This window comes from Verruconis gallopava (genome assembly GCF_000836295.1).
Source record: "Verruconis gallopava strain CBS 43764 unplaced genomic scaffold supercont1.37, whole genome shotgun sequence".
NCBI classification, from domain to species: domain Eukaryota; kingdom Fungi; phylum Ascomycota; class Dothideomycetes; order Venturiales; family Sympoventuriaceae; genus Verruconis; species Verruconis gallopava.
The window spans coordinates 212,558-239,023 of NW_015622173.1; the positions used below are offsets into that span (position 1 = coordinate 212,558).

The 26,466-nt window shown below is 46.6% G+C and overlaps 10 protein-coding genes across 10 annotated transcripts; 4 read left to right on the top strand and 6 right to left on the bottom strand.

Moving 5' to 3' along the window:
• Positions 1-39: 39 nt before the first annotated feature.
• On the bottom strand, positions 40-1,119 carry PV09_08199 (uncharacterized protein; the record flags this gene model as incomplete). The annotated part of the gene is made up of 1 exon (XM_016362061.1): positions 40-1,119. One exon carries the CDS (start codon positions 1,117-1,119, stop codon positions 40-42), a length of 1,080 nt encoding a protein of 359 aa, XP_016210181.1.
• On the top strand, positions 170-2,723 carry PV09_08200 (uncharacterized protein; the record flags this gene model as incomplete). Its single annotated transcript, XM_016362062.1, has 4 exons — positions 170-1,401; positions 1,466-1,562; positions 1,637-2,295; positions 2,351-2,723. The coding sequence occupies exons 3-4, from the start codon at positions 1,703-1,705 to the stop codon at positions 2,721-2,723; spliced, it is 966 nt and encodes a 321-aa protein (XP_016210182.1). The 5' UTR covers positions 170-1,401; positions 1,466-1,562; positions 1,637-1,702.
• A 1,389-nt stretch (positions 2,724-4,112) lies between these two features.
• Positions 4,113-7,839, bottom strand: PV09_08201 (uncharacterized protein). Its single transcript, XM_016362063.1, has 6 exons — positions 7,722-7,839; positions 7,641-7,670; positions 7,021-7,591; positions 6,576-6,961; positions 5,757-6,529; positions 4,113-5,608 (listed from the first exon to the last, which is right to left on the bottom strand). Exons 1-6 carry the CDS (start codon positions 7,779-7,781, stop codon positions 5,344-5,346), a joined length of 2,085 nt encoding a protein of 694 aa, XP_016210183.1. The 5' UTR covers positions 7,782-7,839; the 3' UTR covers positions 4,113-5,343.
• On the top strand, positions 4,156-5,175 carry PV09_08202 (uncharacterized protein; the record flags this gene model as incomplete). Its single annotated transcript, XM_016362064.1, has 1 exon — positions 4,156-5,175. The coding sequence occupies one exon, from the start codon at positions 4,156-4,158 to the stop codon at positions 5,173-5,175; it is 1,020 nt and encodes a 339-aa protein (XP_016210184.1).
• A 688-nt stretch (positions 7,840-8,527) lies between the features above and the next one.
• On the top strand, positions 8,528-9,867 carry PV09_08203 (uncharacterized protein; the record flags this gene model as incomplete). The annotated part of the gene is made up of 2 exons (XM_016362065.1): positions 8,528-8,622; positions 8,673-9,867. The coding sequence occupies 2 exons, from the start codon at positions 8,528-8,530 to the stop codon at positions 9,865-9,867; spliced, it is 1,290 nt and encodes a 429-aa protein (XP_016210185.1).
• Positions 9,868-10,003: 136 nt separating this feature from the next.
• PV09_08204 (uncharacterized protein) lies at positions 10,004-11,831 on the bottom strand (the record flags this gene model as incomplete). The annotated part of the gene is made up of 4 exons (XM_016362066.1): positions 10,004-10,281; positions 10,330-10,578; positions 10,633-11,449; positions 11,497-11,831. The coding sequence occupies 4 exons, from the start codon at positions 11,829-11,831 to the stop codon at positions 10,135-10,137; spliced, it is 1,548 nt and encodes a 515-aa protein (XP_016210186.1). The 3' UTR covers positions 10,004-10,134.
• Positions 11,832-12,670: 839 nt separating this feature from the next.
• PV09_08205 (uncharacterized protein) lies at positions 12,671-14,122 on the bottom strand (the record flags this gene model as incomplete). Its single annotated transcript, XM_016362067.1, has 3 exons — positions 12,671-13,047; positions 13,098-14,024; positions 14,083-14,122. The coding sequence occupies 3 exons, from the start codon at positions 14,120-14,122 to the stop codon at positions 12,671-12,673; spliced, it is 1,344 nt and encodes a 447-aa protein (XP_016210187.1).
• Positions 14,123-17,500: 3,378 nt separating this feature from the next.
• Positions 17,501-19,159, bottom strand: PV09_08206 (uncharacterized protein; the record flags this gene model as incomplete). Its single annotated transcript, XM_016362068.1, has 5 exons — positions 17,501-17,802; positions 17,851-18,073; positions 18,121-18,294; positions 18,343-18,563; positions 18,613-19,159. The coding sequence occupies 5 exons, from the start codon at positions 19,157-19,159 to the stop codon at positions 17,501-17,503; spliced, it is 1,467 nt and encodes a 488-aa protein (XP_016210188.1).
• A 584-nt stretch (positions 19,160-19,743) lies between these two features.
• PV09_08207 (uncharacterized protein) lies at positions 19,744-21,749 on the top strand. Its single transcript, XM_016362069.1, has 3 exons — positions 19,744-19,818; positions 19,873-20,515; positions 20,565-21,749. The coding sequence occupies exons 2-3, from the start codon at positions 20,273-20,275 to the stop codon at positions 21,711-21,713; spliced, it is 1,392 nt and encodes a 463-aa protein (XP_016210189.1). The 5' UTR covers positions 19,744-19,818; positions 19,873-20,272; the 3' UTR covers positions 21,714-21,749.
• A 2,346-nt stretch (positions 21,750-24,095) lies between these two features.
• Positions 24,096-26,025, bottom strand: PV09_08208 (uncharacterized protein). The gene has a single exon (XM_016362070.1). The coding sequence runs from the start codon at positions 25,781-25,783 to the stop codon at positions 24,128-24,130; it is 1,656 nt and encodes a 551-aa protein (XP_016210190.1). The 5' UTR covers positions 25,784-26,025; the 3' UTR covers positions 24,096-24,127.
• Between the last annotated feature and the right edge of the window lie 441 nt (positions 26,026-26,466).

The window sequence follows — 26,466 nt, forward strand, 5'->3', positions numbered from 1 at the left end:
GGAAACTTGGTTCAACACGGAGAAAACGATTGGACGGATTCAGTGCACGCCATTTGCGTGAGCGTTGAGACCGTTCGTTTCTTGTCCGTTGGCGTATGTCGTTGGTTTTTCCACTTCGAAATCCACGTAACTCATGCCACATATCCATTCAATAACTGGCTCGTACAGAAGCAGCTTTGCTTTGTCTCCGTTCATGGCTCCACTCAGCGCAACCCAGTTCAGGACCTCGTGGCCACCATGTCCAGCTTCTTCCTCCACTTCCTCATACGTCAGGCTCTTCAACCAAGTTCGGTCTCCGTCGCAGAACTTTTCCAAAAACATCCGATCCCACTTGTCGTTGACCAATGGGTGCTTGCTATTCAGAGGATACTCGTTCTTCTTGGCCATTTCGATCTCATAGTCGTCGAATCGGACGAACAGATCCGGGTACTTTTTCAGGACGCTCTTCCCTTCAGTTTGGTATTCTTTCATCAACCTGAGGAACTCGTCTTCCGGCGGGTCGCCCGCCTGGGTGGGCGACCAATACGGCGGCCAGTGGGAGAGACCTCCGGTGCACATGAACGCAACACGCACGTCGTCTCGCAGCGAGAGCGCGGCCTTGCGACAAGCCTCTCCCAACTCAAATGCACGCGAGTACTTCATCAGAGGCGGAGTGAAGACGTTTAGGAAAATCGGCACGACGGACACATTCTGCAATGTTTCGTGGCAGCCCATCAGGAGCCACGGCATGAGCAGGTTGTTGCCGTACTCGACGGACCCGGTCCTCGCCACGTCGAAACCTTGCTCAACAAGAGAGCGGATCAAGTGCTCTGCCACCTTCGGGTTGCCGGGGAAATAGTACTTCTTCGGGATCCTCAACGTCTCCATCCACTGGTCGGCTGGACCGACATGTGTATCGGCAACCGAAACGGCGATCGTCGGCATCAGGTTGCGGAAAAAGTTCTCAAAGTGATCGTCTAGAAAGGCGAATATGATGTCCGGTTTGGCATCCTGAAGCGTCTTGCCGAGTGCCGCAGTTGCTGCCTCTGTCGATGCCCTCTGCTTCGGTTTGGCGGTTTCTGGGAACGCAATTGCGCCTGGTGCATGTGAAAGGCCAATCGCGGCCACAATCTTGCCCATTTTTGGTGTATGGATTCTTGATGACCGGCGTATGCTGTATCCTGTCTGGTTACAGGCGCGGTGGGTGCCCTTGCAGTACGAATATGGGAAGATTGATATGGCAGAGATGTGAGTAACATTGAGCTACTTCATGTCAGAGCCGATATGTGCCCATGTTATATAATTTGAACCCTTTTGGCCAGGTCAGATTGTCCATGATTATCAGATCATGCATCGGGTTAAATCAGTCGACTGTAATGAGGTCGCGAGGTGGGAGCGGACATCTCCGTTGAGACAACAATGGTACGCTGGTTGACTAGTTCCCGTGAGCGCGCAGGCAGTAAATACTGATTTCCGACTTGACCAGGCTATTGATATCCCAAGCAAAAAAACCAGATCCTGCTTTGTATAGATGGCTGGATTGGGTAAGACTTCGTACGTCAGTGGGCTCACCTCGCGATAAAGTCCGTCCACCTTTTTGGCCCGAGTAATGTATTGCGCAGTTGAAGGAATTCTAATGTTAACTGATACCTTTTAGACTCTAGAACTCGCGAGAGCAAAGAAAAAGCTCCTCTTTTGAGATTGTTTCACGAAGCAATAAATCATGTCGGAGAAGTCTTTAAATGTGTTGGTTTTCGGCGCTACGGGCGTCATAGGTCGGTTCATCATTGCGCAACTTGTAGCCAACAAGGCAGACTTCAATCGTATTGCGATTTTTACATCCTTATCTACCATATCGAGCAAATCACCAGAGATCCAGAGACTCCGAAATGATGGGGTCGAGATTATAGTTGGCGATGTTAACCTTGATTCCGACGTCTTGAAAGCCTATCAAGGCATCGACACTGTTATTTGCGCTTTCGGTCGCAATGTTATTGGAAAACAAATTGATCTAATTCGAATAGCGGAGGAGTCGAAATATGTGAAATGGTTTTTTCCCTCAGAATTTGGCACCGATATCGAGTATGAGCCGGGATCAAGAGATGAGATACCGCACCAAGAAAAGCTGAGAGTCCGAACCTATATCCGCGAACATGTTAAAGAACTGGGACACACATATATTGTAACTGGCCCTTACCCAGAGCTGTTTGTTGCCTCATCTCCAGATACAAAAATGGGTACGTTTGACGTGAGGAACCGGACAGCGACCATTGTCGGAACTGGTGATGAACGGATTGGTTTCACCACTATGCATGAGTAGGAGCATTGAGATATACTATTTTTCATCTTGAGTCGTGCTGATACTCTACAGTGTTGGTCGGTTCGTGGTTGCGGCATTAAAGCGGCCGACGGAAGCCAGAAACCAAACACTTAAAGTGCAATCATTCGTGGCTACTCAGAATCAAATTATTTCTGAGTTTGAGAAGCAAACTGCGACAAAGTGGGGTGTTGAGTACGTTCCTTTTAGTGAACTCACGGCGAAAGAGAAGTTGCAATGGGCGGAAGAGAACCCGATTGCACCCATTTATACGTTGCGAAGGATTTGGATTGGTGGAGGTACCTTGTATGACCATCTTGACAATGAAAGTCTGGGAGTTTTGGAGACAGATAATTTGGAAAAAGTCATAGCCCACAAGATCCGAACGGGAGGAGGATCCGCCATACAAAGCGGTAAGCTTCAATGAAACAAATGTTTTCACATCTAAATGTAGTTTTCAGTTTTTGAACGCCTTCATGAATTCCCTCTTCGTTGCTGCAATATAATCTACAAACTCACAGTGGCTCAAGGCCTCGTCCGAGGAAAGTAGACTCACCAAACTCCCTTTCCGCAACCTGGAATAGAGGTAAGCCCATGAAATATCCTCCGCTGGGTTTTCCAAGTGCTTCCCACGTAGATTGAGCCTCCGCGTCGCCAATCTTCACCAGTCCTTTGCCACTTCCCGCAGAACTAGCGTCTGCCAGCAATTGAACTTCGCAGCACTTGTCAAGAAGAACGAACCAGGCCACGACTGCTTCAATGCTTGCGCCGGCCGTCAGCAAGCCATGATTGCCAAGAAGAGCAGCCTTTTTATTGCCCAGCGCAGCGGCGATGTGTCGTCCTTCCTCTTCTGCTAGAACAACGCCAGCAAAGTTCGAATACAATACGTGATCGTTGTAAAACACGCAAGCATCTTGAGTCAATGGCTCTAGAGTCCTGCCGGTAGCACAGAACGCGCGGCCATACACGCTATGTGAATGTGCCGCACACAGCACATCTGGCCTCGCAGCATGAATTTGCGCGTGAATGGCATAAGCAGCTTCATACAGCAGACAAATCAGTGAACAAACTTAGACTTTCGACATGATAGGTCCTCTAACCGTAATTTAATCTCCTGTTCTTGCCACCATCGACGACGTTTCCCATGTGGTCAACCCTAATCAGATCTTCATCTCTGATCAGACTAAAGTGCATGCCAAAGGGATTCACCCAGAAACTGTTAGGTTCCACGGGATCTCGCACGGTGATATGACCAGCGACACCTTCTGCGAATCCAAATTGAGCGAATATGCGAAAAGCAAGCGCAAGTCTGTGTTTCAAATACTTTCTTTCCTCAAACTTGTCCTCGAAACGTGGCGGCTGTGTCGTTTCGTCGTGGATAAAAGCTAGGGATGGATCACCAGAAGCGTATGTTGACTCCCCAGGCTGGCTTAGTCTCAAGCCAATGTTTGAAGGTGGGGCTATAGTAGAGGAAGCCATATTTGGACTGTGCAGTAATGGTTTTATTCTTGCGTTTGTCAATAGTAGTTGTATACAGATCTTTCAATGCGAACAGATGTCGAGGTCGAGAGGTGCAAAATACTAGAAAGATCTTCGTCCTGGGATAATTCGAGCGCGTTAGCCAAACTGTCCTTAGCTTGAAAACACATTCGTGGAAGAAAGCGAAGAGTGTTTTGTTAGTTTAAGACCAGCCGTCGCGGAAGTCCGACGCGTATCAGCGAGTCCCTGCTTTCACGATAGATGGCCCTAACGTGCTCTACGCTCTTGAAATAGAAAGTAAAATAGCCGAAGATATGATGTATAAGTTCAGATCAAGATTTTAAATTTTTTTTGATTTGGTGAACGTCAATATCTGTGCAATGGCGGCTTCTCAATCAAATCTTAAGTCCGAGAACCATCACCATATTGTCGCTCTGGAAGCTCACTTCTGTCCGATTCCCGAATTTAAACTGCCTTCACCATACACCTATACATTAGAGACATACCCAAAAACTTTGAAAGACCAGATTCCCGAAAGAATACGCGATGCTTCAATCGTCATCACTACGACGATTCGTCTGGACGCTTCGGTTCTGTCGGCCGAAATCTCGCCAAAACTACAGCTCATAGCAGTGATGGCAACAGGTACAGATAGTGTTGACCTCAAATCTTGCATGAAACGTGGAATTGTAGTTTGCCGATGCGCCGGAGCAAATGTAACTGCAGTCTCTGAACATGCAATTGGTATGTACTTCGCGACAAGGAGGAAGTTTTACCAGACACAAACTGCAACGAGAGGAGGTCAGTGGCCACTGAAAGGGTCCTTGATTCCCATTCTCGAAGACAGGAACAAGAAAATGCCTTTGACATGCGAAGAGGAGACGATCGGCCTGATTGGATATGGCAAAATTGGCCAAAGAATCGGACGACTTGCAAAGTTGTTAGGCATGAAAGTGATTGTGGCAGAGAGAAAGGGCGCAAAGTGTGTTCGTGAAGGCCGCACAGCATTTGATGAAGTCCTTCGAGACAGTACGGTTTTGGCGGTGGTCATACCAAGAAATCCTGAAACCATCGGCCTCATTGGACAGTTCGAGTTGAGTCGCATGTCCAGTTCTGCAGTGCTTATCAACGTTTCGCGAGGAGATATTGTCGACGAATCAGCAGTCGTTCATGCACTTCAGACTCATCAAATAGCAGGTGCTGCATTTGATGTGTTCTCACAAGAGCCTGCCAACAGCAGCACAAGTCCACTGCTAGCCGCTGATACAGAAGGACTCAATGTGTTAACGACTCCTCATACCGCTTGGCTTGCCAATGCCACCATGACATCTTTACAGCGAATGGTGCGGGAGGCAGTCGAAGGTTGGTGTGCGGGAAAGCCAGTTCAAGTCGTAGTGTAAATCTCGGTGTCCTTGCTCTAATATCTCGAATCGACTGTTGCATTTGCTTTACGTTCACTTCACAGCGAAGTAGGACCTTGAAGCAGGGGCTTGCGTTTACGTTTTCGCAGACCGTGTTTTTGTTGTTCGTATTCATTCAGTAGCACAATGAATACGCAAGACCACATACTAGCTTGCTATTTCTGAAACTTCGATAGCACAATCATCGGCCGCTAAAGCATGGTCAAGTAATTCAAACCCTGTGAGAAAGCTAGTCGAGAAATCTGACTGAACGCCTTCGACGTCGAAATTTAATTCGTTGAAATCAAGAATGTTAAAATCAAATTCTGAAACGTCCTCCGTTCGAGTGGAACCATGGCAATGTTTTTCAAGTTCAAGAGGACGTGGATAGAGCAAAGCCTTTAGCTCAGCATCATGACTCGGGAGGAAAAAACTAGAGTTCAGTCAGCCGCAGAACAGAATGTCGTAACTACAGTATGGCTATCCGCTATGCGTTTTAGAATTGAACGACTCGCAAGGGTTGAAAGAGAAATATAAACCATGTTTTGTCATGTAGATTTAAAGTGAATAGAGATTCTTACTGTTCGGGGTTCTTGTCTGGAGAAAATACAGCCTGAAGAAGCGGACCTAAGAGTCTCTCATATATTCCAGCATATTTGGAGACTTCTGGCCATCCTCTAGAGCTAATGTGCAGGAAATTGCTCGTAGCAAGCTTTGTCATTTCGAACACCTGACCTGGATCGAATTTCTCACAGATAGCCCTGCAAGCATATCTTAAGCAAAAACAGCTTAGGATTGCCATTTCTAGAGTGAAGTGAGCAGATAGCCAATGTCTTCTGAAGACGCCGTTTTGAAGATGATCACTTTGACAACGAGCGGCGGAACATGCTGCTTCAAATGCTATCAAAAGGCTTCGCTGAGACGGCATGACATTTCTTGGAGATGGTCGATGGAGTATGGCTAAACCTCGAGCAAGATGAAAATCGCAAAGTTCAAGGATTGGCGTTTCGCTTTGTGAAGTTTCGTACCACTCTCTCAATCGCTTCTCCATAATAGCTTGAAATTCTTCGAAGGAACCGCAAGCCATCGGCTGGTTTGTGAAGTGAGTTAGCATTATTTCTGATTGCATTCTGTGGTAATCAATTGTTCCCATGAAAGGTATACGACCAGGAAGCTCGGCATGAGGTGACGGAAGTTTGACATCAATCGTTGTCCCTGGAAGCGACAAAGGCCGTTGAAGTGCTGCACATATTGAACGATCTAAGCAATACGCACTCCAGAATATTCTTCTTCTTAAATCGATTTTGGAAGATTCGATTCCTGTGTAATCGCCATTCCGGTGTAGTCCAAGCTCCTTAAGGTCGTCAGTGTAACCTCAAAATTGGATGAGGGCTACATACTGAGCACGTCCGCATAGCAATGCCGGAAAGGATCCAAACATTACCTGCTCTCGGGTTTATTGTTGCGTATAGGAGAATTAAGAGGTTTATTTGCAACGCAGCAAGATCTGATGAAGACTCCGCTTGACCTGTAAAATGTTGTATGCCCTCTTCAAAAAGAGACGTCGAGAAAGACATACAGCGCACTTCGTGCCCTCCTTTAGCAGACCCTATAGTAATTGAGATAGCTAGAACAAGATAGATAACAAGAAAGTCTGCGTTGGGTTCTACGCTGAGAGCTTTTCGTTCTCCAGTACTACTCAAAGGACTTGCCGCTTGAAATGCATGTAGAGCAGCTAGCACCTTATCCAGATGTGCATTTACTTCTGATCCTAGCATAAACGGAACTACAGGATAGAATTCGATTAGTAACACCACTCGGGTCGGAATAACTTCCATGACGCACATTGTGGTACAATTGTTTTTACATATTTCTTTACCAGGGCTTGAATGATCTCAATGGGTAGACTGGTCAGTAGTCTCGCTTCAAGCTGACTATTAAGCACAGCTGGCTTTGGACTAACGCTGCTTCTTTGTATATCAGTGGCATCTGATGTGATATTGGGCGCTGATTTTGTGCTTGATGGCGTTAGACCTGTGCGAATCTTTGAAGTCATGCCATATTCACGAGGCAAGGACGCCAGCACCATTGACTGCAGACCTCGGCTTGCCTTTATGGTGTTTAACAGATGTTCTTCTTCAAGAGTTGCTTGGTCATCGTGTGAACCATCAACTAGTGTCTGGTTTGGCGAGGTTTTCAGTCGCGAAGAATCTGTAACAGTATCGATTGGGGATGCTACAGGGTGGTAGATTTGGAGCAATATGTCGGCACCTCTTACGACGTCAACGTCCGATGTGCCCAAGGCTGTTTCAAGTTTTGCGATTTCATATTCGAGATGGCGAACAATACTTCGGGGGATGCCCTTGCTATCGTTTGTGCCGTCAAATCCAGTGCAAGAGGTCTTAGAAGCAATGCACTATATCATCAGCTAGGAGAAAAGGTGATCAGACCTCATAGAACGATACCTGACTGCAAGAAGGCATCACCCGATCACACTGAAGGAACACGATCAGCTGACTTTTCTATCGGTATTAGATGAAGAATACCTTAATTTTTCGTTTGCGACATCGCTGACAGCTTAGCACTGCCCGCTTGCATTCTGACATCTTCGCACGGATATCTGCGATTCAGAGAAGGGATTCCTTCTCGTATAATACAATTGTGGGAGATAAGCGGTCGCTAGGACGCCGTTGCTTCCGAAGCGTCCAAGTAGACATTGCCGATGGTTAGTTCCGGGTTCAGGCATGCATGATTCGTCAATTATCTTAATCTCAACTCTAAGAGCGGACAAGTCCGTTCAGTCCGATTTAGATACCTTATCGATACAAAAAATCTTATCGTTCATTTCCGGAGGGTGACAAGCAAGCAATGGACGTATCCATTTCATTTCTACGTGAATAGCAAGAAAGGTAAAGATAAATGAATGTAAGTGTACAGAATTTTCCGCTAAGCTGAATTAGAGAAATGTCACTTATCACATGAAGTTCCCTACTTGGGACTTTCTCACTAAAAAACGAGCCATTCAGCGCGACAGCGGTGTTTAGTGGGCCAATTGACAATAATTTCAATTGTTAATTCCCCGTAATAAACAAATGCCAGATCCGGATGTGTACTGTGGTTTTGAGATTGAAGTAATATGCCACACACTTGCTATTCTCCTCTCGCATCTCCGTTGACCCAGGGGAGACATTTCAACTTGCGGTGCTACTCCGCATCATCCCCCTCCAACGGATACAGTTTAATCATAGACGCTCTTACAGCGCATAGCTTGTATCTTTCTCCTTGTGTTATTGTCGGTATTCTTTTGAATCTTTAATACAGTGTACTCATCGACCATAACTAGATCAGAACAATGACTATGATTTCACTCTCTGCAGAGTATGCTGCTCTCAAGATCGATGCTTTGCGTACAAACCAAACTCTGGATGCGGCTTGTACCTGGGGAAAGTAAGTGGGCTGTGGTGATCAGTGAAATGTACCTAACGACAAGATTGTAGCACCCCCGACGGCGGAATGAACCGCCTAGCGTCAAACATTGACGACAAACATGTGCGAGACTGGTTTATTTCTGAGACTGCTAAATGTGGATGTTCACATCTTATCGACGAAATGGGTAACATTTTCGCTATCAGACCAGGCAAAAACAACAATCTTCCCCCAATAGCACTCGGTTCTCACCTGGACACGCAACCAACAGGAGGACGATATGACGGAATACTCGGCGTTGTCTCAGCTATGGAAGTCTTAAAAGTCATTCACACAAATTGCATTACCACATACGCACCGCTTGCGGTTGTGAATTGGACGAATGAGGAAGGGGCTCGCTTCCCGCCAGCTATGCTCTGTTCTGGAGTTTGGGGAGGTGCTTTTACTGTCGAGTGGGCGCAGTCGCGTGCAGATTCAGAAGGACTGACTTTGGGGGAAGAGTTAAAGCGAATCGGATATCTTGGAACGACACCCTGTAGCTACGAGGCAAATCCGCTTCTTGCGCATTTCGAGGTTCACATCGAACAAGGACCGATTTTAGACCAGGAAGAGCAACCCGCAGCTGTTGTGAAGGGAGTACAATCAATCAGATGGTATAATATATCAGTGAGAGGAAGAGAAGCACACACCGGCACGACTCCTATGGATCGACGAAGTGACGCGCTGTTGGGGGCTGCGAAGATAATTGTAGAGACAAATAAGTGTGTGACTGAAGGAGAGATAGCAGCACGTGGCGGTCGAGCTACCATTGCAGTTATCAATTCTTCTCCGCAGAGCATCAACACCATAGCAGGATCTGTGCATCTTGCTCTGGACATTCGCGCCCCTGCGGACAGCGATGTTGAGCTTATTGAACAGAATTGTCAGAATCGCTTTGAAGGTATATGTATAGAACACGGGCTGACTATGTCGATGGACAACTTTTGGGTTTCCCCAGCGGTCAAGTTTGATGCAACCATGGTTGACTGCGTTCGGCAATCAGCAAATGAGAACGGCTGTAAACTTGAGTTGACAAGTGGCGCAGGTCATGATTCTGTCTACACGAGTAAGAAAGTGCCGACGGCAATGATTTTTGTCCGGTGCCGCGATGGAATTAGCCATAATCCAGCGGAATTCAGTAGACCAGAAGATTGTGCTGTTGGAGCTCAAGTGTTGTTAGGAGCCTACCTCAGATATGACCAGTATGTTCAAGGTTTATATAGATAGCAGGAGTTCATATATAGAGTCACACGAGGTTGAATCGAAAAGTTGCGGATCTACAGAAATCTATTCGATATCCTTCAAAGCCTTCTTCTACATGGAAATTGATTAAATACATTCTTGGCTTTTTAGAAACACCTCCAGCGTGTCTTTATTTCATCTCTTGCGATTTAAGTGCGATCTCAATAGTTCAGCCCTTTTGGATCCATTCTTTCTGTATTTATTTCAATTTAGCAAACATTTACAATGAGCTCTTATATAGGCGAGAGTCCTTCAGCGACGAAAAAATCTCAACTCTGCGTATCGAAGAGGTGGATAGACGAGAGCAGCCCATGACATGGCAACAGGTAAACCAAGGTCAGCGCCTGTTCCAATCTTTGAAGCAATTACTCCGGTGTAGTATGTTTGATACATGCAAAGCTAGAGTTTTTCAGCACGACTCATTAAATGAAAAACAGATCTTCTTACTATGGCACCTGCCCACCCAACCAGAAAGCTTAGCAGCGCTGCGAAACCAATAGGAAGCGCTGACTGCATGTCCCAGACCGTCCAATCATAGCCAGACTTGCGTCTGAAAATAAACTCTTCTTCCAAAGTCATTGCAATCCAAATGATAGTCCAATAACCTATAAGGCCTAGGAAGTTTAAAAATATAGTAAGAAGCTGCGAGCGACCAGCAATAGCACAAACAGCCGATACAATAATCGCAAAAGTTGACTAGAAAATCGTTAAGTTTTTCGACATAGTACTGACCCAGAACCTAATGCTTACCCAGATTGGCCGAGGGACCTTTGCAAGAAAATCAAACAGCTGCTGAAAATTTAAAGACGCGGCGTAAATTCCTGGAATCATATTTGCTGTGACACAAATCGCAAGAACAGTTGCACAAAACTTGCCGAATCCATTAAGAGGAGCAAATGCCTCCACAATCAGTGCGCCCACTCCATGATTGCTAAATGCGCTTGCCCAGTTAGGATTCGCAGCAAGGCCGCTACCAAGTCCGATTCCCAAGAACTCAATCAGCAGCTTACCAAGAGTGATACCGGAAGATGTCATAGCAAAGGTCAACCATCGATTTGTCTTGGGAGGATAGTAGGAATAGTAATCGGCTGCTGAGCTACTCCATCCAAGCGGGCCGGAAGCTGTCAAGAAGAAATAGCTTAGCCTGTTTCCGGCTAGAACTGCTCCAGATCCGGAGCTCGCCATGGCTGTATCAAATTTTGGTGATGCCACGCCAATAAAGATGAAGAGGATCAAAACGGTTGGCGCCCAGATGTAGGCTTCAAAGGCATTGAACCATCGAATTCCAAATGTTGAGACGAGCCATGAGATAATTGCCGTGATGATGATGCCGACTATCACTGTCATGCCACCACCGTTAACGGCTGACAGGATGAGCCCAGCTACTAGGCAATCGACAACGCCATATCCAAGTTCAATCACGATATTCAGGATCACGCATAATTTGCTTGGCCACCAGCCCATGGTGTATTTAGCAACATTGAGCGTCCGCAGACCTGACATTGGACCAAACGTAGAGATATAGGCTGAACAACATGACCCGAAGACTGTCCCGAACAGACAGCATCTATAAATGTGTTTAGCTTGTCATCTCATAGGCCTAGTCGTACTCACACAATTGAGTCTGTAAACCCAAGACCATAAGCAACCGGACCAAGAATACCAAGAGTCATTTGATTCGCGGTACAATTCATCGAAAACCATATAGTAAACATATGAATGTAGTCACGAGCCGCGACAGGCCTATCTCGTTCTTCTTCTGTTACCCTCCCAATGCCTCGTGCCTCCACGCCAGCAATGCGGTCTAGCTTGTTTGCCCATCTTTGGAGTCTGTTCTCGGCATGGATAATGGTTGGATCTCGAGTGTAAGCCATAGCGCCCTCGTGCACACTTGATGAAGCTGGAGACGTGGCAGCCGTGCCAATGTCCTTCTCTGCAGGAGTTGTCATACTGACAGACGGAAGCTTCAATTAAAGCTCTGGTAGAAACCAATATGGAGAAAAGATAGTTGAGACTTGGTTATGAAGATGACAGTATCAAATATATATTTTACTTCTGCAAATACTGCCCTTGCTCTGTTATCAGGACGCCAATGCGCACATCAGCGGCCCAGCCAGAGCTGAGTTAGTCAAATTCAAATCCCGATAAGTTAAAGCGTCGAGACACCAGATGTTCCATAGGCGAGACATGTTCGAAATACATATAGGGAAGTCCCTGAATCTGTCCTAATCCAAGTCGTTTTGCGCTGATGCCTCTGATAGCGGCTAATCATCCCGAGGGATCAAGTGTATTATGCGGAGATTCGCGTGGTTCATCATAAGATAGATGAACGCGCTAAGGAGAGTGCTTGTGGAAAAGCGGTTAGGCTGGCAACCTCTCAATCCAATCATCATCGTCGCGGAGTAAGCATGGAGCGTATCTACGATAGCGAAGAAAATCGCAGTTGAGAATGCTTGAATATCATGCTGGTCAAATATGACATCCCTTCATCTCGATGGAATCATGGCTCCGTATCTTCCACAGGGAAAACCTTTGTATGCCCATCTTTCGCGAGAACAGCTCAGTGCAGAATGTAGGGATTCGACTGTCCAAGACGCTGCTCTATCATCACGTGCGATACCTGACTTAATTGATGTGGGTGCAGCGAACGTTTCTGAAGTGCAATGCGATTTCTCTATTTCTGATGACTTTAATGTAAGAATTATCAAGTAACTCCAAGAAATGCCCTCAGCACCCTTCTTTGTCTGATTATCTCAGACACTCAATATGTTATCCACCACTGCGCTGTTTAAAGTCTTGCCTGAATTCGTGAGTTCGAAGTCCGCCCTTTCCTATCGGATGGGGCGCACTCACTGCTGATATCTGGCTTGACTGTAATTAATGGCCTTAACTTGGTCGTTAAATCAGCCAGTAAGTCGTACTCCATGACCCAACGCATTCTCTCATGAACGTTTTCTGGCGAAAAGGCATGTGCCCACATTGATTCTGGGATATCGGCACTAGCCATCTTTCCTGTTTCATAACTTGTTCTTGTAATCCTATCCGTGCGAGGTTTGCGGAAGTCTTGGAAAAAGTGGAAAGCTGCAGCAGTGTCCAAGTTTGGCCATAATGCGAGGATTTGGGCGAGAGCAAATCCGCTCTCAATGGACTGGCAAGCTCCTTGGCCTGGGTAGGAATTAATCTATGCGATCTTTATCATAAAGGTTTGAACCTACCTTGATGTGGAAGAGTCGAGTGAACAGAGTCTCCAAGAAGCACAACTCCAGTTCCAGTTCCAGGTTCGCCAGCCTGGTACCATTTCTTTGAAGGTTCGCGAACATACAGCGCTTGTTTCAGCATCTGACCATCTTTGGAGCCCTTCTTTAATCCTGAAATTATCTCCTGAACAGCCCCAGTCCAGTCCTTGACTTGTTTGTAGAGATCATCAATTGGAGCAGTTGCTAGCCAGCTTTCCGACTTCCAATTCTCCAATGGCTCACTCATGAAGCCGATTATACCAATCCTATCATTTTTTGCCTCCCGGTTTCCAATCGGAAGAGTCAATATGTGCTTCTTTGGACCACGAAAGTTGACTGTCTTTCTCAAGAGAGCAGCGGTTTCGAGCGTGAGGTCATCGTACGCGACATAGCCACGGTATACCATCTGTCCAGAGTATACAGGTACGTCTTTCAGACCTAGATGCTGGCGAACGACAGATTTTATGCCGTCACAGCCAACAACAATGTCTGCTACAGCTGAGGTTCCATCCTGAAAATGTAGCGTGTATCCATTCGTACTCACGTCGTCTTTGATAGAAATAAGTCTTTTATTCTTCGAAATCTTAGACTGAGGCACATTCTCAAGCAGAACTTCGAGTAGGTGTGCACGGTGTATTTGACGAGATCGGGGCTCTCCGAACTCTGCGATGCTGCCTAGATTTTCGCCAGTTCTGTAATGCCTGTATTCCATGTAGCACGGAGGATCCTTAGATGACCTTGCAAGCATAGCATCCTTGAGGCCAAATGCATCGAGGATGCGGTTTGCGTTGCGCGTGATATTCACGCCCGCACCAACCTCAGTGAACTCGGGAGCTGCCTCATAGACATGGATGTTCTCAAGACCTGCATATAGAGCTGAATTCATGAAAGCCATTCCTCCCAAGCCTGGAGCCATTCAAATTAGTCTTCTACATGCGGAAGTTGGACCCGGGCATCTACATACCTCCGCCTATAACGGCTATCTTCTTCTGCTTCAGTGCCATGTTGATTTTCCACGCACAAAAGATTGAGCATCGACTTCGGATTTACATCACTGAAGGCAGACCTTTGTAATTGAGATCGAGTACCAGGAGCGGAGCCACTCCTTTTCGAAGTGGCCATGTCCTCCATCCGTGCGTTGCACATTGCATGCAAGACGCTACCTTAGCAAGGTACGGAATTCAGACGTCAATTCTCCAACATCTTTGTTACACATCTAAGTGCGGAGAAGTCCGCATCGCAGAGTTGAAAGTGGATAACTCTCAAAGCCTCAGAACTAGCTGGTCACGCCTTGCCGTTTCTGGCCATGAATGCCACGGCGGGCCTACGTTTTCCGAAGCCTTATCTGGAAAACGTCATTTGAGTTAATTGCACGACAATTCAAAACACAGGAGGACCTTAGCACCAATCGGCTCGGTTGCTGTATTAACTCAGCACGCTTAGAACTAGTCTACGTTGATGCGGGCAAAGCTTAAACGTTTCATGATCAATATTTCTACAGAACAATACATTTTATTGATTGCCCAAGGAATGCCTACGTGAGGCACCTAAATGTCTAAAGAAGCTTCATCCCTCGAGAATACGGCAGAGCTTGTTCAGAAACTGCTGCCTACATGTCAGAGATGTCGCAGACTGAGACGAAAGTGTGATACTCAATTACCACATTGTTGGCTCTGTCAAAAGGTATCTTCGGATTTCCACGCTTTATTGTAGCCATGTTATCTAAGTCCGTACTAGGCAAAGGTCGAGTGTACATTCTTCGATCATGCCTTGCAGCAAGTATTGCCCAGGGCGTATGAATTTTCCCTAGCAACTTGAAACACCGACTCATCATACCCAGATATGTTCAGTCTCTGCTTATACAGTTGAGATGCTTGAAGCAGGAAAAGGAGTCGACAGTTCCCACTTCAGAAGATGCGGACCTAGGTTCTATTTATTCTGATTTATCACTTGACGATGAATCAATCCCAAAGAGAGTTGGCACCGCTGAGAATCTAGATAAAGCTGCACTTTCAACTCATGCAAAGAAAGAAAAAGCGACCACAACCCAAGAAAAATCAAAGAAAGAATCATTTGACAGCCATTTCCCAATTGAAGACTTTGTTGGCGCAACTCGCTTTTTTGGATCAAGCAGTGTCTTCACTTTGGCCACGCATGTTCTGCGTTTCTCTCTCGATCAAGGAATTCTCGACACCGATGACTTTAAACCAAAGAACGACTGTGCTGCAACTCTTGGAGCATCCCAAAGGAGATTGCAAAAGGTATACAATGAGTCTCCTGCTGACCTCGAATGCTACATCGATGCTTTCATTAGTGCGTTTGGCTCACTGGGGGTTGTTGACATTATGAAAATCAAACAGAAAGACCTTACAACCTATGTTATGTTACGGGAAAATGGCACACATCCTAGCGATCTCCACGGCTTAATGTTATACCAATACTTCTCTATCAGCATCGTTTGCTCGATAGGGTGTGCAATCAAAGCCCGACATTCTGCTGCTCTTGCAGTCACAAGTATTGCATTTTACGAAGATGTCATACCTTGTATTGAGGAAGCGACGTCTGAAGTATCTCCTCAATCGCTACAAGCTTTACTCCTCCTGACGATATTTTGCCTTTTTTGGCCAAGAAAAGGAGACATATGGAAATTGCTAGACTACTGTTGCCGACTTTGCATAGAGCTTGGCTACCACGCAGAAGCAAATGAAATGGAAGACAGAATTCGATCGAACTGTCGCAGATCAATGTTTTGGGGGTTATATACTCTCGAAAAGACAATCAGCCAGCTCTTTGGACGAAGTTCTGACCTGCCGGAGACAGCAATCACCACTCAGTATCCTCAATCAGTTGAGCTTGCTCATGAATCCGGGAGCATGAGATCACATGCAGACCCTGCATCATACTATTACCAGCTTATGCAATTTCGATCCGAAGTTTTCAACGAATCATATCTTCCGGCAATTGCTCCAAATCTCCCCATTACTTGGTATCAGGATCGACTTGCTATGCTTGAACAGTGGAATTCGGAAAGGAGTTCCATATCGCCGCCATCAGACGTATTCTCCACGACATGCACGATTGGTTATCATACTACAGTACTCCTAATATGCCAACCTCTCATGTTAAATGCAATGAAAGTTATCGACCAGCATTCAGAACAGCCAATGTTGACTGCTCGCTTACCAATTCCAATAGACAACTACAACTCTGCGTGCTCAATCCTCAACGCCTATGAGGCCATTACGAAATGCTCCGAAGCATCCCCATTGAGCAGTTATCCACTCACTTTCGTCTCTGCACACCATATCTTCTCCGCCAGTCTAACGCTAATGGCACATTCTTTGCTCGCTCTTGCTGGCAAAAGAGGAGTTTGGTTGAGGATGGCAAATGTGTCCGCAGATGGACAACAGGTGCAAGAAATTGATTTCAGCCAACTGTGCACAGCATCAAACTCTGCTCTTCTTTTGCTTTCTTGGTGCGGAGAACGATGGACCGAGTTCAAAGGCATGTTGGAGGTTTACAAGAAGATTGCAGACCAGATAATTCCAGCAATGTTCAGAAAGGGATACATGTAAACATAAACGAAATTTGAGCCCTTTAGAAGATGTCGGTAATGTCGATGAAGGATACTACGAATACTAACAGATCTATTGCATTTTTTATTCATCTTTTTGAAGCCGATTGCAGTCTTTTTTGCTAAACCACTGACGGTTCAGGCCGCTCAAGTTGAAAAGCGGAATTTTCTCGCCTATTATGAAAAACTCAGACCTCCAATCCCTTTTGTGTGTCTTTCACATGTGCTGTTTGTGATATTGATATCTCATGATGCTAGATAGCATTACAACATGAACTGAAACACTGTGGAAACATCTATCCTCTCTGAGGTCGTTTAGATTCAGAGACGTCATTCTATGCCTCAATCGACCGGCATCATCCTCACATATTCCTCATGTAGCTGACCAGTAATTGATCAGAAATTTCATTGAGTTATGTTATTTTTGCCCTTCGCGCTAACAATGCGAGTGGACTTTTGCGTCCGTGTCAGCATTCATATGTCTCGAGAAAACCATCGATTGATTTCCCTAGTTAAGAGAAAATTTTGTTCTCTGCTCGTGAATTTTTGTTTTCTTTCACGTATATTCCCCAAGCAAATATTGGAGCTATGTATATGAGTCGACTGCTTCGCAAAGTCGATACAGGTGAGTGAATGACATACATTCAATGGGCAATATTTGAGCCAGAACTTTAGCAGAACGTTGGAATGCAAACTCCGGCAAGATGCGTCTTCCGCTATCATTCGAGACAGAAGATTGGATACGAAGAAAACTTTTTGTTAGCAGCTGATCGCAGCTTCACCTTCAAACAATGCGATGGAAGCCGACCTACGGCGCCGAGATAACATGCGCCAGAGCAACCCCGTCACAATTATCATTTCTCTTTTCTGTAAGCGTGTCTCTCTTTGGCCATTTCGAATCAACCCAATTCTGCATGGTAATGCCGTATATGGCCGTTACTGCACAAAGTGAGCCGCCAATATATACGAAAATGACGCTGATGGTGCATGCCATTCCAACGCCAACACCATCGATTAAAGGAATTGATACACCGCTAGCAAGAGCCGAAAATACGTATTGGATAACATACTTCGTCGCAATAGCTTCTTGCCGCGAGTTAGGGAAGACTTCTATGCTAGGATTAGATAGCACCATGCTTAAATATCACTTAAACATACCTGCGCAATACGTGTTAACGCCAGCGAATGCGGACAAAATACCAACAGAGGTGAAAAATGCCGTCACGATTGGCCATGCTAGCCCGCCTATTTGATATTGTACTCCCCAACCAAACATTAAGTACGCTATTGGAATGAGAATGAACCAAGAGGGGAAGCCACTTCGAAGGCGATCTTGAGGTAAGCGCAGACCATTGCGACGTTGAATCCATTTCCGTACTGTCTAGACGGCATTAGTATTCGTACGCAACTCACGTTGGATATACATACTCGATCGGAAAATCGGCCTCCTATCAAGGTGCCCAGAAGCAAGCCTGTAGCTGGAGACAAGAAGAAAAGTCCTGACGTTAAAGGAGATTCCAGATGATATTCTGACAGGAATATGTGGCGTGGGCTTGCTAGCAACCCATACTGCGAAAAAGCAAGAAGGCCAGCAGCAAAATCCTGGCGGGTTAGTAAAGCTTTATTTGCAAAATTCCGGGATGATCTCACTGTAAGTAACAGATTTGGGTAACGTAGCAGTCTTATGATTCGCATAGGATTATATGCTCGAACAATATCTCTTATGGAAGGATTTTGCATTTTTGCCGGTTTTCCGCCTCTCCCTAATAGTAACAATGAAAGGCATAGTCCAAGCGTGATCATTCCACATTGTAAGTACAGAATTACTCGCCAAGAGGTGTACTGGGTGATTATGCCAGCAACCAAAGGGCCTGCAAACTACGTCAGTCAATCACGGGCGAGCGATGGATATCATCATACCTAGAGGAGGTCCGAGGACAGTACCACTGAGAAAGAAGCCAGTTGCTGTTCCTCTTTTGACGGGAGGGAAAAATTCAGCAAGAATTGCTTGACCAGTGACGTGAAAAAAGGTTCCTTGAAATCCGGACAAAACTCTGAACACGATGAACGAAGGAAGATTCGGTGCAACAGATGCCGCTGCAGTCCAAACAAGGAGCAATAAGATGCAAGAATTCCATGCATACAAACGCCCAATCAGTGGTATGAGCGGGCCCCATATGAAGTTTGAGAGGCCCATGGTCATGAGCAGCCCAGCATTTGAGGCATTGACAACGTCAGGTGTGCTATGGAACTCGTCCGCTATTTGAGTTGCTGCGGACATCAAAGAAGTGCTGCTGAAGCATCCCGTTAGTGTCACGAAACTCGTGACAAAGACTACCAAGCATTTTTGTAAAGTCGGCGCATCATATCCAGGTGAGTGTTCTTCGATATCTGAGATGGAACTTGCTGTCGATGAAGACGGCGGGGGCAGCGCCTTCTCAGAATCAGACGGTTCTTGACACGACATGGTAGAAACTTTTTTAAGAATTGATATATCAATTCGTTCTCGCTGACCAATGTATGCTACTACATTAATATACTATAGAATTCGGGCAGCCATACGTTAGGCCGAGGAGGCGTGGAGCCCGCTGAGAACTCCGGTTCATCATAGCTGCAATCCTCGCCAGATATAGATATATTGTGGACCTTAAAATCCTAGCACATTGATATGATGATGATCTATGGCTGGTTGGTTGCAGAATTTGCAATCTGCTTAAGGGAGTCCGGCGTGTTGGGCCGGCGAAAACACATTTGGCCGAGAAGCACGGAGGTCATCGCTTAGAATGGCTAGCAAATTGCCTATATAGGAAAGCTGTTCCCCCTACGCCTTTTCGCGGTCGCGGCGGATTTTTCATTTGGCCGAGAAACTGCTACTTCTGTACATACGACAATCGAGCTCATTTGTGACGTTTTGGTCAATGTCTACAACGCCGAAACAGCGGATCATAGCGTACTACACGCCTGCAGGATTGATGTGCAGCTCTGCTGATATGATTTTAGCTGTCGAGAATGTCATAAACGGAAGATAAAATGCTCCGGGAGCAGGCCGACTTGCACGGCTTGTGAGAACGCAAAAGCAGAATGCATATATCCGGTAAAAGATCGCAAGACAAAGGTCGGGCAAAGGTATGACATGATATGTTAAAGAACTAGTCGATTCGGTCTGATTTATAAACACAGTTACCTTGATCGAATATTGCAGGAGAACAAGCGGCTTTCAGCCCTTGTAGAAAAGGCCAATCATTCGAGTATCGGAACGTCTACAACCACAGCAACAACCACATCTTTACCTCGAGCCGATAATGCGGACCGCAACCCGTTGGTTGAAGAACGGCCATGGTTTGTATCTTTCCCCGCTGCGGGCTTGCCCATTCACATCGGCGAGGCTGCAGACGCGGCGTTCGCGACAAGACTTCGACAGGCACTCTCCAAGAACTCTGTTAGTCATCTTCCACGCGTACAGTATGTGAGCGACGACGTGTTGCGATCCCTGGCAGAGAGTCCTCCGGAATGGCCAAGGCCGTCACATATTCGCTTTCTTGTGAACGTGGCTTTGAGCAGGATCGCAAAATCGTTCCACATGGTCCGCAGGAGCGATGTTCTGAGCAATGTGGAGTTGCTTATTCGGAACCCTTCTTCTTGCGACTGGCTTACCCAGTGCCAGATCCTGGCAATCCTTGCGATTGGCGAAGTTTATTCATCTCGATCAGCCTTACCGAATCGTCCTTTCCCAGGTTCACATTACTGGGCTCGAGCGATGGCGCTAGTATACATGCCCAGTGAACGGCCACAGTTGCAGCTGGTAGAAACGTATTTGCTTCTAGTGAGTCTCCTAGTATATGGTATTGCCACTTCTGCTGACTATTAAGCAGTCATTTTATGCAGCTTCGATGAATCGTCGACATACTTCAATCACATTAGCTGGATATGCCGTACGTCTGTGTGTCATTCTCGGCCTACACATCGACATCAGCGAGATGCAGATGCGAGATCCCGCATTGCGTGAGCATAGATGTCGTCTATGGTGGACGGCATATCGCCTTGATCGAGCTTGGTGCAGCAGGATCGGCTGGCCTCCATCCATTCCAGATGAGAGCGTCGAGATCCGCTTTCCTTCGAATGAGGGTATTCCTGAAGAGGCAAAGACAGACTTTGAGGACGCACAGTACATAATTGCTGCAATAAAACTTGCCAAGATGCACAACCATGCCGTACTGACTCTGTATGTCCGAAAGCGACAGCCCACCTCGTTCTCAGAACGTGTCCAGGTTGCGGTGAGAGCACTCCGAGACTGGGCTAACAGCTTGCCTGAACACCTTGGAGTTAACTCTTCGGGCACCGAATCGATCGCAAGTCACATCTTATACCTCCACCTCGCCTACAACCAAGCCGTCATTGTCATAACACGCCCAATATTGCTACATCTTCTTAGACAACGTCATGCTCAGACAAATAATGACACACCTGCAGTTGTCCTTTCAGAGTCTGCTCGTTCCCTAGCAGCCGCATGTATCCAGTGCGCTCGTCAATCTATGAGTTGGTTGAAACGTATTTGGGCGGATGGTACTTTCCAAACTTTTGATTACTATAGCATGCAGTTTCTCTTCTCATCAGCAACGATTCTCGCATTGTCGTCTTGTATGCAGGAGCCTGGCTCTGTTAGTGACAGGGAAGACTTTTCACTCGCATGCTCCTTCTTGCAGCAACTAGAGCGCAGCGGAAATTTCGGGGCTATGGAGTTCTGCACCCATTTTGATGCAATTCAAAGAGTTCTGTCAGAGAATCTTGCGCCGTCCGGTAGCATGGGCGACATATCTGCCACGATCGCGACCCACAACACACCAAGAGGGATGAACGACATCACGCCGCCAATACAATTGCCGTCAATGCCAGGCGCTCCGCTTCAGGACTTTCTCAATCAGAGCAACCTGGATCTTGACTTTGTGGAGATGGGTGGTCAATGGGTAGACTGGCAGGACGTGTTCTGGCCGCAAATTGATTTGCCAGCAACATTGCCTTAAATACCTCCATATTCAAATATTAACTCGTAGTCCAAGCTGATCTCACGAAGATACAGCTTCAATCCGTTGTCAAAGTTGTCAAAATTCCATTTGCCGGATAATCACGTGAGTTCGACGAAAATGGTTACTCAATGGGGAATATCCAAGTACAACTTGAGAATTCTCGACGCCACAGACTTGACGGTGAGCTTAGTAAAAACTCAAACAAGGGGGCATGCAAGCGCCTGTCGTCCTGTCTCTTATATCGCCTATTCACGCAAAGTACCGCGAATCCGCAAATGGGCGGGGTTTGTCGGTCATATTCCGCTGTGCTAAAATGGTGACAACCGAGGCCGGTTTGAGTTGACAAACGTCTGCAAAGTCCAAGCATTAAATCATTTTAGATAACGCTAGAATTCGATGTCCCGTCAATTGTAAAGGAGAGTGAATTAATTTTGATCTAATTGCTATCTTTCAACAGTCTGTGCCAGGATTTTTCGGCAGCACTTCCCTCGCACCGTCTCAAGATGACGCTTTGGAAGTCCCCGCACCCTGAACTTGACAGTAAGTACTGGAGCACGAGACTTCAGGAAACATAGAAGAAACTGTGTTCTTCCTCAAAATTCATGAGATTGACTATACAATTGGGTCTGACATCGTTTAGTACCAACACATTGCACGACATATCAGCATTTTTTCGAGGAAAATCCAAAGCTAGAAGGAGCTTATGAAAATGTTGCAACAGGAGAGCGCCTAAACTTTGACTCTGTAAAAAGAAAAGCCGAGATACTTTCCAGCATCCTTATCCAAAAGTACGATCTAAGACCAGGTCAAACCGTTAGCTTGTTTTCCGGAAACAGTGTTTGGTACCCTGTTGGGGTCTGGGCTATCATCCGTGCCGGTGGCAGAGTCAACGGCGCAAGTCCCAGCTACAATGTAGCGGAGACCGAGCACGCCTTGCGAACAGCAGGAACGAAAGTGCTTCTCACCTTGCCAGGCAGTTTGGCAGTGGCAAGAGAAGCTGCAGGAAAAGTAGGCATTCCGGAATCTAACATTTTGCTGCTCGAAGGCGAAGTAGACGGCGTAGCGAGCATGCAAAAATTGATTCGAGAAGCTGAGAATGATCCATCATTCCGCATTGTGCCGACGTGGAAGATACCCGCAGATACAACTAACAAAGCCGTCTGCGGCTACCTCAACTTCAGCTCCGGCACGACTGGACTCCCGAAAGCCGTCATGCTATCTCATCACAACATTATCGCACAATGCTATCAGTTGCGCCAACTCCAGCTCCTCGCAAAGCCAGAGCCACCTTCATCAACCCATCCTTACGGCTTGCCGGCGTACCGCATCTTAGCGGTTATGCCTTTGTTTCACATCACGGGCCTAGTCCGTTTCGTCTCTTATCCAGTGCTGATGTCTGGATTGTCAGCGATGCTGCCCTCGTTTACCTTGACGGCGATGCTTGAAGCCATCATTCGCTACAAAGTGGAAGAACTAATTCTTGTCCCCCCGATCTTGATTCGCCTGGTGCAAGACCCTGCAGTCGAGCCGTATCTATCTGACTTGCGAAAAACAGTCAGAAGATGGAGCAGCGGATCCGCGCCTATTGCGCCAGAGGTAATCAAGGCTCTTCAGCGGAAATTTCCCGAAACCGGCTTCAGGCAAGGCTATGGGGCAACAGAATCCACGGCTTGCATCAGCTCTCATCCACCGACTCATTTTGACTACAAGTACGCGCATACAGGTGGCAAGCTGGTTGCTAATACTGTCGCTAAAGTCGTCGCGTTGGCACCACCATCTGCGGACGTAGACAAAGTTAGTTTAAGAGAGGAGGTGTTACTTGGTCCCGGTCAAACAGGAGAGATATGTGCAAAGGGTCCACAGATTGCCATGGGGTACTTAGGGAATGAAGCTGCCACGCGGGAGACCTTCGATAAGGATGGTTTCTTGCACACTGGTGATGTTGGTTATATCGATGAAGAAGGACTCATCGTGATTAGTGATAGGATAAAAGAGATGATTAAGGTCCGTGGACAGCAAGTGGCTCCTGCTGAGCTAGAAGATCTCCTACTAGGCCATGAGCTAGTAGATGATTGCGCAGTGATTGGGATTCGGGATGACTACTCCGGAGAAATTCCAAAGGGCTTTGTTGTCTTGAAAGATCGCAAGAAAGAAGGAGAAGAGGTAGGTTTACAGTTGATGGAGTACGTGAGAGGACGTGTTGTTGGTTATAAACGGATAAGAGAAGTGGAGTTCGTAGATGCCGTTCCAAAAAGTGCCACGGGGAAGTTGCTGAGACGTGTATTGAAGGGATGGGAGAGAGGAGAGGATAAAAGCAGACGCAGAGGAATAGTAGTAAGAGAGAGACAGTCAGAAAGAGCACGGTTGTAGAGAGTAGAGCTAGAATTTCCAATGAGTCGTGCTTAAGACAATTAGGCCAAGCATAGCGCCTTCTTTATCGCTTGCTCGAGCAATGATTCTGCATCTTTGTTTTGTCTTCTTGCTCTCCATACCACGAAATCATCCGGTCGTACGAGTAATGCCCCTGTAGAAGAAATGCCAGAAGCGGTCTCAAACACACCACTCCTTGCTGTAAGATCCCCCCTGGGTCCAATGCAATATGTGTCAATGTTGACTGAGGATGTTGAAGAAAGTTTCTTTGCTGCAGCCAGCCAACCTGTTGCTTCTGAGCCAGCAAAGAGCACAAAGTTTTTGCCGCAAAGATCTATCGTAGATATGCGTTCTCCATTGCGCTTGATCCACACGTGTGGAACTCTTCGACCTGGTCGTCCATCTATGGAGAACATGAGACTAGGGAGCGTCCACGGTCTCCATGTCCACCCACCTAGTGGCAAGATGCTTTCACTTGTGATTGCCGCGCTATTGTAACCGTAGCCAAATCCAGCGACAATGAATAGCTTGCTTGCCATTGATTTGAAAAACTCCCAGTTTTTCTTCACAGGTAGCATCCCTTTCTCGTCGCATCCTATCGCGGATATCTCGGCAGCTTCTCGCCCGACAGGCAATCGTTCAGCCTCGTAAGTCTCCAGCAATGCGTTTTCTGCCTGGCCGTTCAGCACCGCTGCGAGCTTCCACGCGAGATTGTGTGCAGAAGCAACTGCTGAGTTCGCGCCCTGCCCTGCATAAGGTGGCATCTGGTGTGCCGAGTCACCGACGAGAAAGACGCGTCCTTGTTTCAAGTGATTTGCCACGCGAATTGAAGGCTCCCACGGAAGTATGCTCTTAATATCGATTTCAATGCCCGGTATGCCTAATGCAAGACGAATGAGATCTTTGCATTTCTCGGGTGGAAAGTCCTCTGGTCCTTCGCCTTTCGCTGGGTCGTAATGAAGATGAAAAACCCAGACGTCCGTATTATTGACTGAAGTGAAAAGACCCACTACCTCAGAACGTTCAATCAAACATAGCGAAAATTCTCGGTCGCGCACAAGATCTTCCAAATCAGCTTTAAAGAGTATATTAAGAAGTTTGCCGAACGAGCCTCGACCTGAGACCGGAATCTTGAGCTGCTGTCGAACTGGGCTTTTCGCTCCATCGGCGGCAATCAGATATTGAGCATTTATGCTAAAAGTCTCTTCAGTGTCTCGCTTCTTCACACTCGCTGTAACTACCTCTTCGTCTTGCTCGAAACCGACAAATTCAGTATAGAATCTTATGTCCACACCTTGTCTCCTGGCTTCGTTCACAAGAACTGGTTCAAGCATGTCCTGGGTCACAAAAGTACCATTGACGGGAGTGACTGATTCCATGACCCAGGTAAAAGGAAACTTTTGGCCACCTTCTCTTCGCGGTCTAGCATCTATAACTTCTTTGAGAGACGGACCGTGAAACATGCCTGCGCTGGCTGAGATGCATGCGCCTGCTTTGCGGATTTCGTCCACAATACCTAGACGTCGATATATCTCCATCGTTCGTGCGTTGACGCTTCGTGCTCGCGGGTGAATAGAGGTAGTGGAGTGTCGCTCAATGATCATAGATTTGATGCCATGTTGCGCCAGGAAGAGAGAGGAGGAAAGACCACCAACGCCGCCACCGACGATCAGAACTGGGACAGACTCTGCAGCCATCTTAATTCCGTATTGATGTAAGACAGGGGAATTTGAATGATGGAAGCAGTTCAATCACATGGCCCCGACCTCAGATTGATTGATTTATATACCGTCAGGTCGGGACACATCATCGGAGAGGAGCGTTCGGAGGTCTTGTCAAAGTCCGATCCCTCGTAAACGCTATTGCACATAGATAAGTGGCGCAAGTTCACGGTGGATTCAGCCGTCAAACTCATTATGGCAGCCTAAAAGCGTTCGAGAAATAGGCAAGTCTTTCGATTAAATAAGCCGGACGCCTCTTGTCAGTCTAAGCACATACCAAGTATCACGTGACATAAGCAAACGCTGGCTAGATAAGAGAGGAGAGCCAGGGGTAGGGGACAGGAGAACAACCATACAATCCATCAGTCAAGATAGCATATAATGAACTAAGCAGGTTTATAATCTCACTTATGCACCATTCATCACTCCCGTGATCTTCCATACAGATATTAATAGTTATGAGCCCGGTTAGCAACCAATACAGTACTATATGAAGCGAGAAGGTGCAGCAGCATACACGACCTGCAGGATGTCATGGGGTCACCCCTATGACACTGTTAGGAATACTTTCCCTATACCGACTGGCTTCACCGATGTAAGCCACTTCGGAAGGGGTTAGCTTCCTAGAGCAAGGGAACAATGTATAACTAGAGCTTATT